Source organism: Eupeodes corollae, chromosome 3 (assembly GCF_945859685.1).
Source record: "Eupeodes corollae chromosome 3, idEupCoro1.1, whole genome shotgun sequence".
Classification (NCBI taxonomy): domain Eukaryota; kingdom Metazoa; phylum Arthropoda; class Insecta; order Diptera; family Syrphidae; genus Eupeodes; species Eupeodes corollae.
In genome coordinates this window covers 10,100,496-10,116,827 of record NC_079149.1, presented here as the reverse complement: position 1 = coordinate 10,116,827, position 16,332 = coordinate 10,100,496, and the positions used below count along the sequence as shown (strand labels likewise).

Sequence of the window (16,332 nt, the reverse complement as noted above, 5' to 3'; positions counted from 1 at the left end):
GAATAATTATATTTTCTAGTTTATGAGAATAAATAATTTGGGTTAGCGAATGAATTGTGTAGGCACTTAATTGCTTGGAGAAATGTAGATAATTAAATATACTTTGGTATTTGGAATTAAGGCATTTAGTTTTACTATCTGTTCCCCGAATTTACCCTACTTTCTTTGTTTTTTATTTATTTAAGCTATATCCACGATCTTGTTCTTTAATAAACAAATTGTTTTTTATGAGATTCTATGGTATCGTAAACATTTAACTTAGAAGTTACTGAATGTTTGAACTTGGTAAGGCTTGAGAAACGTGAAGTGAATACTTAATTAAGTCATGACTTACAAAATAGGAAAATACTAGGTATAGGTATAAAGGAAGGCTTTAAGGCGATACATCAATGTGACCACTTTAGAGAAGAAAATGAAGTGCCAATTAATTTTACGTCAAAATATCCTTGAAATAGAATTCGAAATTTGACGTTTGACGTTTATGGAAAATGATCAAGGGGAAAAGCCCCTCACATTTTCTAAAAATAGTTCTAGAGCCCTATTCCGAATTTTGAATTGCCGGTGTATGTGGCTACTTGACAGAATTGTTAATTCAACATATGATTGGTTTTAATGTCACATGAAAGTTGATTTGAAATTTCTATACTTTGTCAGACGAATGCAGTGAATTACCAAATTTTAGCCATTCAAAAATGTGTTTTACACAAATTTTGGGCATCGAAATATAAAATTGTTCGTCTGCTCCCTGTGAACAGCTGAAAATTATTTTTATTTTTTGACAGTAATCCTAATTTATCTATCCGACCCGTTCAATAACACAAATATAAATAAATTAGGTGGCGCAACAGCTCGTAGACAAGCAGAACCCAGTGACTTCGAACTCTGAACCATTTCTAACAAGAAATACTTTAGAAGGTTTTGACAATCCCTCGAAGGTGCCAGCACCCATGAAATAAACATAAGGTGGCAAATGCACCTGGTATTGAACCCAAGGCCTCTGGCATGACAGTCTAACGATCGAACCATCACGCCACGAGGACTACCCGTTCAGTAAGGTATCTAAAAATGTATGTACGTATGAAGGAAAGCATATCCAGATTGAAATACAACCATTATTTTATTATCTATAATAGATCTGTTCGTTTCATTTTGAAGCAAAAATTCTCAATTTTGTTTGATTTTGACAGATCTTTGTAAAAATTTAGATATAAAATGTTCAAAATATACCTATAACATTTGTTTTTGGCAACGTGATGGAATTGATTTAGAATTTTTTAACACAGATATTTACTTAGAGTTTCAGTTCACATTTTTTAGGCTGTATTTTGTTGTCCGTCTTAGAAGGATAACTCTTAATATTTTGGAGTTCGAAGGCTTCTGGTTGACCAATTGAAACTGACATACCAACTGTCAATAGAAACAGTGCTGCCAACACTATCATTTCTTTTAAATCAAATAACTATAGAACAAACAGTAAGAAAACACTGAAAAAAATACATAGTACAAACAAAAATTGAACAATGTAAATTTCGTCTTTTAATTAAAATTTGTTTCTGTTTTTTTTATTTTAATTTAATTTTTAACAAGAAAAATTTTTACATTTATCTAGATTTTTTTTAGAAAAAAAAAACTAAAATAAACAATAACACACTAATTTATTATTATTTATTGTTAATTTAAAAAGTTTTTGTTCGATATAATTTCATTCTTAAGTCTTTGATGATTGAGTCAATAAATTTCCTGTTAAGTTATATATATATATAGTATTTATGTAGGTATAGTAAGTGATTATACATAAAAATACTTTTTGGGCGTAGTAAAAGTAGAAAAGAAAAAAAAATATAGAAAATATGTAAAACACAAAATTTAAACATTCAATTGAACAATTTCATAACGAGGATATAAATTCATTAATGTTTTTTCTGTTTCTGGAAGTTGTTCATTTCGTTTTTGTCGAATATCTTGGAAAAGTGAATAAACTGCTATCCATAACCAGCAGATGATTCCTGAAAATTAAATATAAAGTTTATTAAATACTTTTGGTAAAATAAAAAGGTACATTTTGACAGTTGACAGTTGACAGTGACAAGTGACAACTTACCAAGAAATACACAAACAATTGCAATGATTTGAAGAAGATTTCGTGTACTTCCTCTGGAGCTAGAATAGTAGAAGAAAAATAAAACAGTAGGCACGGAGAGAAGAAGCGCAATAACGTTGATAATTAGCCATGGTAATAATAGCAGATGTGAATCCTATAAAGAAAACATAATAAATATTTACAATATTAATTTTAGAAATATGTATAAAAATAAAGTTCAGAACGGGTATCACTCAACAGAACTATCCATGTTCAGTTCTATGTTTAGCTATCAATTTTTATCCAAACGCTTCAAAAACTGCTTTGCTTGAGTAGCCATTTTTGATTTCTGACATTTTTAATTTTGACAACTTGTACTGTTATGAAATAATGGCTGCGTTGAATCTCAGACAGATAGGGCATCCAGATACCCTTTTGTTAGTGTTTTACGTGTTAAATAACAGCTGACCAAAAACAGTTGAGATGTCAAAAAAGGAATCCAAAGGAGTGCAAGAATTTCTGGGGTATGAAGGTATCTGATTTAAAAATCCACCTATCCAAGATACCCTATCCAACACGAGATTGAACGCAGCCATTTATTATTAGTAATAAGGCTAAGGCTACATGGTTCCGAGTTATTTGAACCATGTCTAATTGGACACGGTATGTACCACAACAAGTTGATTATTTTTATATTTCGTATATGAAAATATACATAAATACGAAATTATAAAAATTATATACGAAAATATTTTTAATTTTGAAGTTCGCAACTGAGACCAGAGGGAAAAAACATTAAGTATTTGTTTTCTCTTTCTTTTTTATATGATAGATAGTTGCATGACAGCAAGCTAAAATTGTGAAATCAAACAGAACTATTTGACTTGTTCATTCCAGAAGACATTGCAAAACCGAGATTTGGCTGGTTAACTTGTTGAATTTTGACTTGCTGAATATTCAAATAGATCGAATTTCGATTTTTGATCGCTTAAAAACTTAATTTTCAAAGTTCTTGGGACGGTATATCGATTTCTATAAAAGGATATCGTTCAAGAATCGCACTCTTTTTCGGAGGCTCTTTCTGACGTTTCTCTTTTTCAGTTGACAGTTATAATGAGTAAGAAAATAGACGTTCCTCTAAAGATTTCAATATGAACGACGTTTAGTTAATAAATTGATAATTTAAATGTTAAAGTTGTCGAAAGTAATAATTTGTTTGCCAATTTAGCATTTATTAAAATATACTTTATTTTCACTTTAGAAATGTAATACAAAATTTGATTGCATTGACCATTTTCCAATATGTTTCTATTATTTCAGGTTTTTAAGATCATACTTTTAAAAGTTCGAAAAAATGAAGACAAAAGCACTTTTGAGGCTGTCTTAATTTGGGGACTTGTATTTTTTTTTTAATAAAATTCATTTTTTTTTTGTGAAATAATTATTATTAATAATGAGGGTAAAGCTACTTACATGGTTCCGGGCCATTTGCACCGTGTCCAATTTTACACGGCATATAAAGGGTGATTTTTTTGAGGTTAGGATTTTCATGCATTAGTATTTGACAGATCACGCGGGATTTCAGACATGGTGTCAAAGAGAAAGATGCTCAGTATGCTTTGACATTTATCATGAATAGACTTACTAACGAGCAACGCTTGCAAATCATTGAATTTTATTACCAAAATCAGTTGGCAGAAAATCCTCTTTTTTATCGACAAATTTTGTTCAGCGATGAGCCTCATTTCTGGTTGAATGGCTACGTAAATAAGCAAAATTGCCGCATTTGGAGTGAAGAGCAACCAGAAGCCGTTCAAGAACTGCCCATGCATCCCGAAAAATGCACTGTTTGGTGTGGTTTGTACGCTGGTGGAATCATTGGACCGTATTTTTTCAAAGATGCTGTTGGACGCAACGCAACAGAGGCATTGGTGAAAGTGTATCCGGATGATTTAGACCCTAGGTAACGAGTTGGTTCAATTTGTGTATTTGATTGGCTCATACAAAAGGGAAAAGGACTATGGAACAGTTCAATCGCCAGAACTATTTTACTACCAAATTCTCGAAAATAAAAATTTCAGAGCTGCATTCCCAAACCTCGAAACTGCATTGAGAATGTATTTGGTTTTGATGGTAACAAATTGCACTGGAGGGCGCTGATTATCAAAAATAAAAATTATACGAATAGGCTTCCAACCACATTGGGACAAAACCGTCTATCGAAGCTTTCTCTCCTGAGCATTAAAAGCGATTTACTCCGAGAACTGGATTTCAACGAAATCATCAAAGATTTTGCAGCGAAAAAAGCTCAAAAGGTTCCTTTCGTTAACAATAAAATTTTAGATAATTCTTTTTTTCCGTTTATATTAATTTATATGTGTTCGTTCAATACTAAAGGAATCTACTTGGCTTCACAATAAATTATTTATTGAAAAACTCGAGTGAAAAAAATGGTTTACTTTATATTAAAAATAATTTTGCTTCTTTATTGCCCCGAGGCCTCTGGACCTCTAAATCTGGCCCTGTTTGTATTGTTTAATTTTTACATTCGTATTGATTTTTGTTCCTCTTTTTGTCTCTTTTTTAGTGTAGATAACTATTGAAGTTTTAAAGACTTCTACAACTTGTCAAAATTTTGCACGGTGGCCCATTCTGACGTTTCATTATTATCAGTTGATTGTTAGATTCCAATGCGTATAACATTTTTTGGCTTATAGTCGTGATAAAATGTCAAAGTTGTCGAAAGCAACTAATGATTTTTCCCCAATTTGTCATGTACTAAAAATTACATTGTTTTCACTTCAGAAATGTGATACAACATTTTGACAGATATTTAAGTATAGGGTGTCCCAAAATTAACGCAAGATTTGAATCTGCCGCCATTTGTGCAGTGAAGTGTTGGCAACCTTGAAAAAAAAAGCAATTTGACAGCTAACAGTATATTTGTCCGATGTGTTATTCCATACATAACCCTATCCTATATACACTAAAAATTCGCTCCAACATGTATTTTTTTAAAAACACCGTTTTTGGTTGTATTTAACGTATTTAAAAAACCTGTTGTGATAGAAAAATCTTTTGCTTGTGGGATAGAAAAAACAACTTAATTTTGCCGACCTACGGTGACTGCTATCGAGACCAAAGGCAGTGACTATTTGGTTGTGGATTAGTTGTTAGAACTAGACTCAGGCAAAAAGTATTGGGTTTCAACAGTGTGAGCGAACGAACGCATCATGACAGTAAGCAACAAAGCTAAATTCGCCCAACAAAAGTGAAAGATGAAAAGTCAGAGCACTGTTGGCTATAGAAATAAAATTATTTAAGGAGATTTGAACGTCAAGCTAAAGGAAGAAAAGACGTCTTTGGTGGCACAATTGAGAGATATAGCCTGCATTATCCCACCTCCGGCAACGGATTTTTGCTAATCGGCGAGTCGTTTACACATGTGGAAATCAACAGTAAACCAGATGGACCATACTGCGATTGAAGCACGACACATCTCCTTCTCCATTATACAAGTTGTCTGAACATCCCGATTGGCCAACATTGATACAAACCACTACCTAAAGTTGTAGCCAAGGTTATGCTACGGATATCCCGATCCAAGCCCATTTAAAAAAGAAATAAGATGGCTTAACAGTCCGTTAGAATAAGGTTCTAGTGACTTAGGGGCCATGCCAGTTATAGCTATCATTGAAATCGAACCGGAACATTGTTGACTTAATATTTGACAGTGTTTCCCTTTGATTAGAAATGAAAATTATATACAGATCGATCGGAAATCACAAAAATAATTTTTTTTTTTAAGAAAAAAAGTGTTACGCATTTATTTTTCTCTAAAAATGTATTTTTCTACTTGATACTTTTATCTTCGAAAGTTAAACGAATCGTTCCACTGATTTGTGTTCCAATTTCACACAATTCCAATGACAGATTTCTGTTAGTAAAAGTTTTTCGGTGGATTTTTATGTGGACATTTTTTTCAATGGCAGACATTTTTAATGATAGCTATAAACGACCTGTCAAAAAAATTCCAATGTTTGTTTTCAATGATGAAAACCAATAGTAGCTGTAACTGGCGCTTTACTACTCTCAATCATTCCTGTGTACGAGTACTGATGTCAGGTATAAAGGCGACCTACAGTTTTAAGCCGAATCCGAACTGCTAGTGTGAGAAATCACATTTCATGACAAGAATTACTCTTGGAGGATTTGCCAATTTCTCGCAAGAGGGTGTATTCGTGAAAAGACCGCTGGCATGAAAGTCCATTCGACGTTGGACGGCTTCAATCGCATCAAGTATTGAAAACTAGTGACAACATTTGTTGTCTTAAGTGCCTGATTAAAAAAAGACATTTTGACAGAAAGCAAAAGAAACAATATGGCCGTCATGAGCTGTCAAAATCAACCCGTCACTAATGGAAAAACTTTTAGTAAACCATTTAAAAAAAAAATGAAACCATAGTTTATGATTTTATTTATGACTCCAAGCTAATCTTGCTATATTTTGAAAGTATTATTAATCCAGGAACTGTCAAATACTGTTAACAAATTATTTGTTAGTGTTGAAATTGATAAAAAAGAGGTTTAATTAAATTGTACAAATAATAAATGTTTATGTTTATGTTTTGATCTCCTAAGTTCATGAGCGGATATGTTTACTTCTTCTAAAGAAGCGGATACCTATGTTCCTGTAATTACACTCAAAAAGACGGCATATATTTTTTTCTGGATTTTTAGAAACATTTGTGTACGAAACTGTAACAAAATCGGTCTACGGAAGTAATCATATGTCCTTAGACTTCCCCATTGTCATTTCCACATCTTGTATGTGTGGCCTTCAAAAACATACGAGCAACAACCCCTCTCATGTGTGGATTAAAATTGAAATCTGTGTTTCGAAAATATATGCCTTACGGCGCGATAGAAAGGGCCCTTATCCTCATTGTGTGATAGTTTACTAAATTTCTATGTTCTATGCATACATTTGTATATAATGTAACTTTCGGAAATATCTCCTTATCTTCAGACTAAACACAACACAAAAGCTTCCAATTATTATCTACGATTTTAAAATGCCAGATAAAACCCCGGATGAATCTGTCAAGAGTGACACCCACGTCAAGTATATGTTATGATGGGTTCTTTAAATTAATTGCAAAACAACAACAAAAACAAAAAAGATATTACCTTTCTTATTCCAATGATGAGCAAAACAGATGTTATCACATAAACAATATTAGGAACCAGTACATAATAGATATCTTTTTTAAAAAGAAGAAAAACAAATTGAAAAACATACAAACATTTATAAAAGTCAAAAGTGTTTCTTACCAATTCTGTTGTCATAATAATCACCATCGAATTCTTTAATATCCTTCAGATGATAAAGATGCATAAGACATTCGATAGATTTTAACAGAGAAATTAAACCACCTAGAACGCCTATAGTAATACAAGCAGTTGGGAGGCTTATACAGCAGCACTTATTTATTTTTAAGGCCATTTCTTGTTGTTGTTGGTTTTGTTCTTGTAAAAAGGAAGATTTTTGGGATTTTGTTTTTTGTTTTTTTTTGGTTTTTGTGTTTATCTTTTTTTTATAAGCTTAAACTTTGCTTAATACTAAATTTAAATTTAAAAATGCCTAAGTCGAAACTGATTTAAGCATTTTAATTATGGCACTAATGAAAAACTACAAATTTTACAACCGATACATTGCTTTAAATTATTGGGAAAACAAAATGCAAAACCGCATTGAAGAAAAATATAAAATACAAGCTGCCAAGAAGGATTTTTTTCTTTTGGTTTTGGTTTGACATAGAGGAAGAGCTTTTTTTTCGGTGGTGGTGAAAGCTTTTTTCTTAAGAAGAAGTACTGTGTCGAATTTGACAGGAGTGTAGCTGAAATGGAAACCGATGGGGGTTCTTGACAACTGCGCTCTATATGAAGATATTATGAATCCTTTGTAGGTATTGCGTTCTAAAAGCTATTTAGACGCGTTTTATTTTCCCTCGATATTACAAAAATTTAATCCTGATTGTGATCCAAAATTTTGTTTTTCTATTTCGCACCAGGTACCATTTTGGCTTGAAACTTTTGTTATCACTTCCAACTATTTTTATTAAAACAATGGCGTCACATTTAATAGAAACTATTATTAGGGATTTAACAATATCCTAGTTAGAAATTTGCTAAGTGAGTCCATAATTTTAAACTTTTCTTTTCGTTTTGCTAGTAAATTAATAATTGGATTTTATTAAACAACGAGCATCCAAACATGTCTAAAAAGTGACAGTTAGTGAAAATAAACAGAGCAAATACAAAACAAAACGGACCTATTAATTGAAATTCCCATATTTAATGTAAATGGTTTCTTTCCTGTGTTTCAAGCGCCACCTCTCGGCCTTCTCACAAAAGATGATAATCTGGCAATGCCGGACAAGAAAGAGAGGAAAACACGTGGAAGGCAGGAAATGAAGCCATCTTGTGATTTTTTTGGAGATTATAAAAGTTTTATTAAAGTGGGCAAAATAAATTGATTTATTTTTAATTTAAGATCAAATCTGCAGATAGGAATTTTTTAGGCAGATTTATAACTCTGCACCGATATTAATAGTTTTTAAAAAATGTTCAGCTGATAATTTGTCAGCTCAACCGCTCTCGTTAACACGTTCACGAAGTTACACTAATATAACGAAAACAATCAGTTTTTGAAGTAAATCTGGATTTACCCATGGAAAACCTTATGTGAAAATAAAACACGGTTATTAGGGTGGTCCTTATTTTTTGACTTTTGAATTTTCCACAGGGCACTTTCTCATTCGAATATATACACTTAAATATGAAGTGAGTTTTTTAATTCAATTTTTTTTGTTAAGATTTAGAGGTCGCTACCAGCTGTCAAACTTTGTACAAAAACCATCGAATAACAGTCTAAATGATAGGTACAGTGATGTTTCATTTAGGTGTTTAAATCACATCAACAAGTGAAACTCGCATAGACAATCGCTGTCTATCCCCTTCACCCCTCGAGGGCTCTTCTTTACCGACGCGTGGAGATCTAGCCCGCCGCGCACTTCAGTTTAAATAAGTCATCAAATTGTGCGCACGCGCTTTGAGTTATAGTGACGTGTTTCAACTTGCAATGGCGCACACAGGGGCCAAATGCATGAATGCTTGGCAAAAAATATTTTATGGCACTAAACCTTTGGAAAATGCGTCTACAAGTAGCGGCCTCAGTAAAGCTGCTAAAAATCAAAGTAAAGTTTGGCATATCGATCAATTATTATCCGAATTAAGCCAATCAACGTTGCCATCCATCCGTGAAGTTTTGCGGTACTTTTTTCATTACAAAAATGAAGCAAAAAAAAGCGTACTTTGAGTCTGCGATTTTGACGGCTTGTGCAGTTATAAGTTTATGGAAAAACTAGTATGCCAATTCAATTAAAAAAACATATCATCAGTAAAATTGAAAAACTATTTAAAGAATGGCAAAATCTAAAAAAAATAAAGAAAACAAGGAAAAACGGTCGGAAACATTGAAAATAAAAGAACAAAACTGGCAACAAAAATTAGAAGGTTTATTTGACATTGCTCATCGTGATGCTTTAAATATTATGACTTCAGAAGAAGACAAGCAGTTTTTAATAGCAGTACGACAAAATCGACACCAATTTTTAATCGGTTCAGTGGACAGAAAAACTTTAAACAAATGTAAGAAAATGAAGGAAAATAAAAGAAAAGAAGAAGAACGTCTTGAAAACATGCGCGAGCGTGAAAACAAAAATATCTCGGCATCAACAGAAAAGTCCTCAATTTCTTTATTATCTCAATTTATTTCGCCGCTTGAATCCACCAGCGAAGAAGAAACTTTGCCAAACACCAAACCACAATTGTCCGAAATGCTGCCACCTCAGAAACGAGCTCGAAAAGATATAATTAACAGCCAATTAGCCTCCACTCATGATGTCTCTAAATTGAGTGACAGGTGACAGGCGAGGAACTATGGTTGTGACGTCTACTTTAAAAAGTGCAGGCCATGATCCATCAGAATTTAATGTCAATAGATCTTCTATTCGTCGGCAGCGTGTGAAAAATCGCAAATCTGTTCCAGAGTCTCTCAAAAGCGAGTTTAAACATAATTCATCATTGACAATCCATTGGAAATCTCACTACCATTTTCTTAGGACGTATTCCTGAAAAAGGTGTTTCATTTAGGAGGCCTGCTGGTGTACATCGAGCTAGGTGGATGGCAAGAGCCTTATACTGCTTGAAAATTTATTTATTCAAGCATCAGTTCAAGCTTATAAAGAAAGACGAAAAGGCTGTGAGAGAAATATGCATTTTCACAGTGGTAATTTATGTTAAATATTGGTTTCGAGCTCCTAACGGATGGTCAGCTCCAAGAAACGACCTACAATTATTGAAAGACCTAAAGGCCTTCGAAATCTTCAACAAAAATATTGCTTCTGTTGCGCTGAAAAAGATTCTAAATCATTTGTGGTACTTGTCGGAAGAACTAGTCTCACTTGCCTTTTACGATGACGAACTTTCAGTTGAACAGAAGAAAAAATGGTAGACGCACTGAGAATTGAAGGCACAGAAGATTGCTTAAAAAGAATAAGCCTTGATATCACACATATCCATAAAAAAAAAAGAGGCTGGGATGCGACCCACACTGATAACTTCCCATCCCGTCTGTCGATTTGTCTTGCTTCTAAGTTTGTCTATATGTACTCGTACCAATGTTTACAAAATTTGCGTACTTTTTTTTGTAGATTTTTTTAATGAAAAAACGGACTGTTGGATTTTTATATACAAATTACTGAATATCGAAAACAATATTTTCTGTGAAATAAAATAAGTTTGAAGCCAATATTTTTAATTTTTGAAAAGCTATTTAAATTGAAGGTAAATTTTTACCAAGTATTAGAATTGTTTTTTTTTTAAGTTTTATTTTTTGTAAAAAAAACTGTCAATTCGATTTTTTTCAAAATTTTATCGAATATTCAAAACAATATTTCTTATAAGATAAAATCAGTTTGAAGAAAATATTTCAAGTTTTTGAAAAGATATTTGAGTCAAAAATCAATTTTCACCAACTTTTGGTAAATTTTTATTAGGTTTTTAATTTTTTGCACAAAAACTGTCAATTTGATTTTTTTCAAAATTTTATTTAATGTTGACAACGATATTTGTTGAAAGATGAAAGTTGTTAAAAGCCAATATCTACAATTTTTGGAAAAATATTTGAGTCGAAAATAAATTTTTACCAACTTTTATACATTTTTTTTAATGTTTTTATTTTTTGTAAAAAAACTGTAAATTCGATATTTCTCAAAATTTGTCCTAATGTTCAAAACAATATTTCTTATAAGCAAAAATTAATTAGAAGCTATTATCTCAAAGTTTTGAAAAGATATTTGGGTCGAAAATCAATTTTTACCAACTTTTATAATTTTTTTTTTAGGTTTTTATTTTTTGTTAAAAAACTGCGAATTCAATTTTTTTCAAACTTTAACTGAATGTTGACAACAATATTTTTTGAAAGATTAAACTAAATCAAAGCCAATGTCTCAAAGTTTTCAAAAGATATTTGAGTCGAAAATCAATTTTTACCAACTTTTATACATTCTTTTTTTAGATTTTTCTTTTTTGTAAAAAAACTGTCAATTCGATTTTTCTCAAAATTATTCAAAATGTTGAAAACAATATTCCTCATAAGATAAAATAAGTTCGAATCCTAAATTTTAAGTTTTTGAAAAGATATTTGAATCGATATTCAATTTTTACCAACTTTGAGTAATGTTTTTTTTAGATTTTTATTTTTTATAAAAAAAACTGTCAATTAGATTTTTCTCAAAATTTTATCTGATATCAAAAACATTATTATTCGTTGCACAAAATTGTTTTGGAGATGAAATCATATTTCAGTCGTAAAATTTTGGAGGTGACAAATTTTTTTTTCAGTTTTATTGATTTATAAAAAAAAACCGTTATTTTAATTTTTTTCAAAAAATAAACTTGTTTGGTATCACGTTACAATATATTATATAAAATTTAATTCAAGTCTCTAGCATTTTTGGTTCGTAAGATATTTACGGTTAACCAAAATGTTCACCTTTTTTTCAAACTGCTATGGTAAAAAAACCACCCACGCAATTTTCTTGAGAGCCCTTTCTGCGTCTTTCTGCCTTATTATCTGTATAACAAAATTTATTTGAAGTCGATATCTCTTCTGGTTCTTGAGCTATGGACGACGAAAAAAACGTCGCGAACGTACGGACGTACTGACGTACGAACGTACGTACACACTAGGGACCTTGAAACGTCGAGAAATGGCAAAATTTTCAATTTGACAAATCGGACCCATTACAATAACTTCCTATGGGAAGTTAAAAATTAGAAAATTTCGTGAGTAGTAATTTCTTAAGATTCTTCCAGATCCTAGGTATATCATCAAGTTTTCTGGAAAAAGACGTTGAAACTTGGAACCAAGACTCAGATTATGTAGTCGCCAAAAATATTGTTCATTCTTTGCGTGTAGTCAACGATTTAGCTGAGCGCGGTGTTGCTTTAATGGAAGAATTTAATAAATTAATTACAACTTATGAAGAACAAAAGCAATATTTGCTTTTATTGGTAAAAGATTACAGGAAAAAATACCCTAATACTAACAAGTTAACCCTTATATCTTCAAAATAAATTATCTAAATATGGTAATGCATAAGAACAACAATAATTAAGTAATATTCTTTTGATCTGATTATGAAAATATAAGAATTTGAAAAATACAGATTTTGTGTTTTTATTTGAGATTCAATCCTTGCTAACGACCCCTATATGTCATTAAAGAAACTGAACAAAATACTGATTTACTTTATCATGGTATATATTGAAATTATGTGGTAGCCCGCCAAATTTAAGAGAAAAAAAAATGTTTTTTAATGGTAAAAAGTTTGAGGCCAATGATGATTTCAACTTTAAAAAAATTATAGAAACAACCAATTTTAACTGTTATTCTAACTTAAGGTTCAGTTGTTAATTTTTGTAAATAGGGTTTTTGTAAATTTCGATACAAACTAAAATTTTAAAAAGTCGTCAATAATTTAAATAAGTATGGGTCGTGAATTACATTGTACTGATTTGGAACGCGAAGTAATGAAGAAACTAGGACAAGCTGGAAAATTGATGGTTGAAATTGCAAAAACCTTAAACTGTTCGAAGAAAAAAGTATTTGAAACTTTACTTTCACACATAAGAAGAAACAAGAGGAAAAAAAAGATAAACTTCTTCGCGTTTGGATACACTATTGTTAAAAATATGTAAGAAGAAACCATTTCTTTTATTAAAACAACTCAAAAACGGACCAGTGATAGCTAGAACAATAAGAAACCATCTTATAGAAGCAAGTCTTCCTGGTAGAAGTCCACGAAAAGTGGCATTTTTTAACCAAGAAAATCATTATACAAAAACTTCCTTTTGCAAACAAACACACCGGGCTTATTGGAATAACGTTTTTTGGTCGGATAAAACGAAGATCAATTTATTTACTTCTGATGGAAAAATGTATGTGAGAAGGCCAAAAAACAAGAAGTTTAACTCAAAATACAAAACGAAGACAGTGAACCATGTTGGCGGGAATATAATGATTTGAGGATACTTTTCAGCATTTGGTGTAGGTTCAATCAATCAATGGATCAAAGGTAAGATGTGGGATATGGATTATGTCCACATCTGAAATTCAGTTATGCTACCATCAACTGAAGAGTAGGTGCCAATCAAATGGGAGTTCTTGCAGGATAATGAGCCGAAGCTCATCTCAAAATTACTTACTTAAAACAAAACAAAATCAATGTTATGGAATGGCCATCCTAAAGCGAAGGATCGGAGATTCTAAAACCAAAAAAAAGACTAGTTGCTTTGAGAAATTCAAAGGGAATTGTATTCCATACATTAGAGACATTTGCCAAATTGGTGAATTCGATGCCACTACAAAATACTCAAAGAATTTGAAATACTTTTACGCTTTTCTTGTAGCGAGAAAATAACTTATCTCGCTACAAGAAAAGTACCATTCTAATTTTGTTTCTATTATTTTTTCCAGGATACAACAACGCAAATATACTTTTTATCATTATTTCCCATTATTATATTAAAAAAAAATTATTGCATTTAAGCATAATATTATTAAAAATCTATCTGTGTAGTTTTTAATTTGCTATTCTTCACAAAGACCTTTTTATGTGTTAAAAAGAAAGAAAACGAAGCTTGTTTCTATTATTTTATCCATCACTGTATGTGTGAATTCCAACTTTCAACAACAATAAAAAGAATCAACTCTCAAGTTTTTCGCGCGCACTTTACACGAACATTGAATGAACTCATAAAAATAAGAGCTGTTTGTTTAGCTTGTAAGCAAAACCAAAATGGCGTTCTTATTTTGAAGCTCAGAACAGAGTTTATTCAGAGCTCTAAGGTTTATTTATGAAACATTGTACTTGACAACTGATCTGTCAAAAAATTTACAAAATTGCTACGTTTACGTTTCTTCCATAAACAATGCCAAACAAGAACTTTTATATGTCTCCGAGCTAGGGAAGAAACAGATTTTGTTTTTTGACAGTTCAGTTCTCTTAAAAGAAAATCTCTAGAAATTGTGTTTTTCGTTTTAAGCTGTCATTATAAAATAGAGAATTTTTGTAGGTGTACTTTTTGACACTTTTCAAGAGGTAGACTCGTTAAATTTTTCCTGGAGAACCTGAAAATTTTTATTTGACTAAAGTGTCAAAAATGCTGAAGTGAAACGAATTTTTTCGGCGGTCTCCAAGTGCAGAGCAAAATGAAAACGAAAACCACAACGGAAAAATATTTGTGGAGAGTTCTGTCAGCTGTCAAAAACAATTGACAAGTTCTGACAGTCAGCTGCTGGTAAACAAAAGGGGAAAAGAATCCTATTTATATTAACATTCTGTTGAGCAGCAAGTACATAGTTTTTTCATTTCTGCAGCTACATTACTCCAGAGGCTCACAACGGCTGAATTATTTTTGTGAAGCGTATGCTCCAACTTCCAAATAGCTTGTTTCGTTCCAAGCCAAAGTTGATGCTGAAGCCTAGTACGCTGCTGATGCGAAACGAAAAGCCCAAAAATATGAATTTCGTTTTTCATTTAGAGAAAAGTCCTTATAGTATTTTTTGATATTGATAATTCGGTCATGGAATCAAAGGACTTTTCACATGAGACCGAGCAACGACCAACGAATGAAGAAATATTCGTCCATTATGACATTTATTTCACATGGCTTGTTTTTGTTCATTATAACAGACAAAGACTAGAATGAAATTTTAGAGTAAGACATACAAGTGTGGAAGCGAATAGAGTTTGACAGTTCGTTGCTATCAGATTGCGTTGAAGTGTGGATCGTATTTGGAAAGTGAATTGAGTTTGACAGTTCGTTACATTCAGATTGCAATTTGCCATGAACAATTTGTTTTTTAAAATGTCTCTTATTTTGGCAATGATAAAAACTAATATTATTACCTTGAGATTAACAAAAGCTATATTTTTACCTTTTTGTTTACAATTCGTACATATTTTTGAATTATAAATTGTTTAAAATCACATTTATTCACCCATTCTTCATTCGTTGGTCGGGTTTGTTCACAGTTGTCAAATTCAAGTTGTAATAAAAAAACTTGTTTTTTTTCAATTTTATTGACGTTGTTCCTTTCATTAATTATTATTATTATTTTTTTTTAATATTTTATAAATTTTCCATCTTGCGAGTATTCCTTAAAGCATCTTGCACATGAGCTACGAACTGCGAACTGTGGATGTTCGTATATTTTGACTTTCCTTTCACATGAGCTTTATTTCTATTCGCAGAATTGTCAATTTCAACAAACAAAACAAAATTAATGTAATTTTGAGGTTAAGTTGAGCGCTGACAATTTATTCGTTGCAGTGTGGATGGTATGTGGAACGCGAATAGAGTGACAGTTCGTAGGAACCACACTGCAATGTGTTGCTACCAAATTGTTTTTACAAATTGTATTGTTTTAGAGAACAAAATGCAAATTTTACTATCCTAACAGTAGTGTCAATTGGTTTCTTTGAATTTCAATGTGTTTTACTGTTTTTATTTGAAATTGACTTTTTGAAATGTTTAAAATCACGTTTGTTCGTCCATTCGTTCATTCGTTGTTTGCCCTCATGTGCAAGGCCCTTTAACCATCTGTAAGAGACATTTAT

At 31.6% G+C, this 16,332-nt stretch overlaps 2 protein-coding genes across 2 annotated transcripts in view; one reads left to right on the top strand and one right to left on the bottom strand.

Annotated features, from left to right (window-relative positions):
- LOC129952430 (pre-mRNA splicing regulator USH1G) overlaps window positions 1-16,332 on the top strand; it is a 104,015-nt gene that overhangs the window by 941 nt on the left and 86,742 nt on the right. The window lies entirely within an intron of this gene.
- Window positions 1,670-7,884, bottom strand: LOC129952434 (uncharacterized). The gene is made up of 4 exons (XM_056065007.1): window positions 7,415-7,884; window positions 7,271-7,344; window positions 2,102-2,255; window positions 1,670-2,006 (listed from the first exon to the last, which is right to left on the bottom strand). The coding sequence occupies exons 1-4, from the start codon at window positions 7,584-7,586 to the stop codon at window positions 1,867-1,869; spliced, it is 540 nt and encodes a 179-aa protein (XP_055920982.1). The 5' UTR covers window positions 7,587-7,884; the 3' UTR covers window positions 1,670-1,866.

Bases quoted from the DNA above. Each gene is read 5' to 3' on its own strand.
- LOC129952434 (XM_056065007.1), bottom strand. From the start codon at position 7,586: ATGGCCTTAAAAATAAATAAGTGCTGCTGTATAAGCCTCCCAACTGCT. The intron at 7,345-7,414 runs GTAAGAAACACT...TTTTTAAAAAAG, and splicing joins TTATTATGACAACAGAATTG to ATATCTATTATGTACTGGTT. The intron at 2,007-2,101 runs GTAAGTTGTCAC...TTTAATTTTCAG, and splicing joins AATTGTTTGTGTATTTCTTG to GAATCATCTGCTGGTTATGG.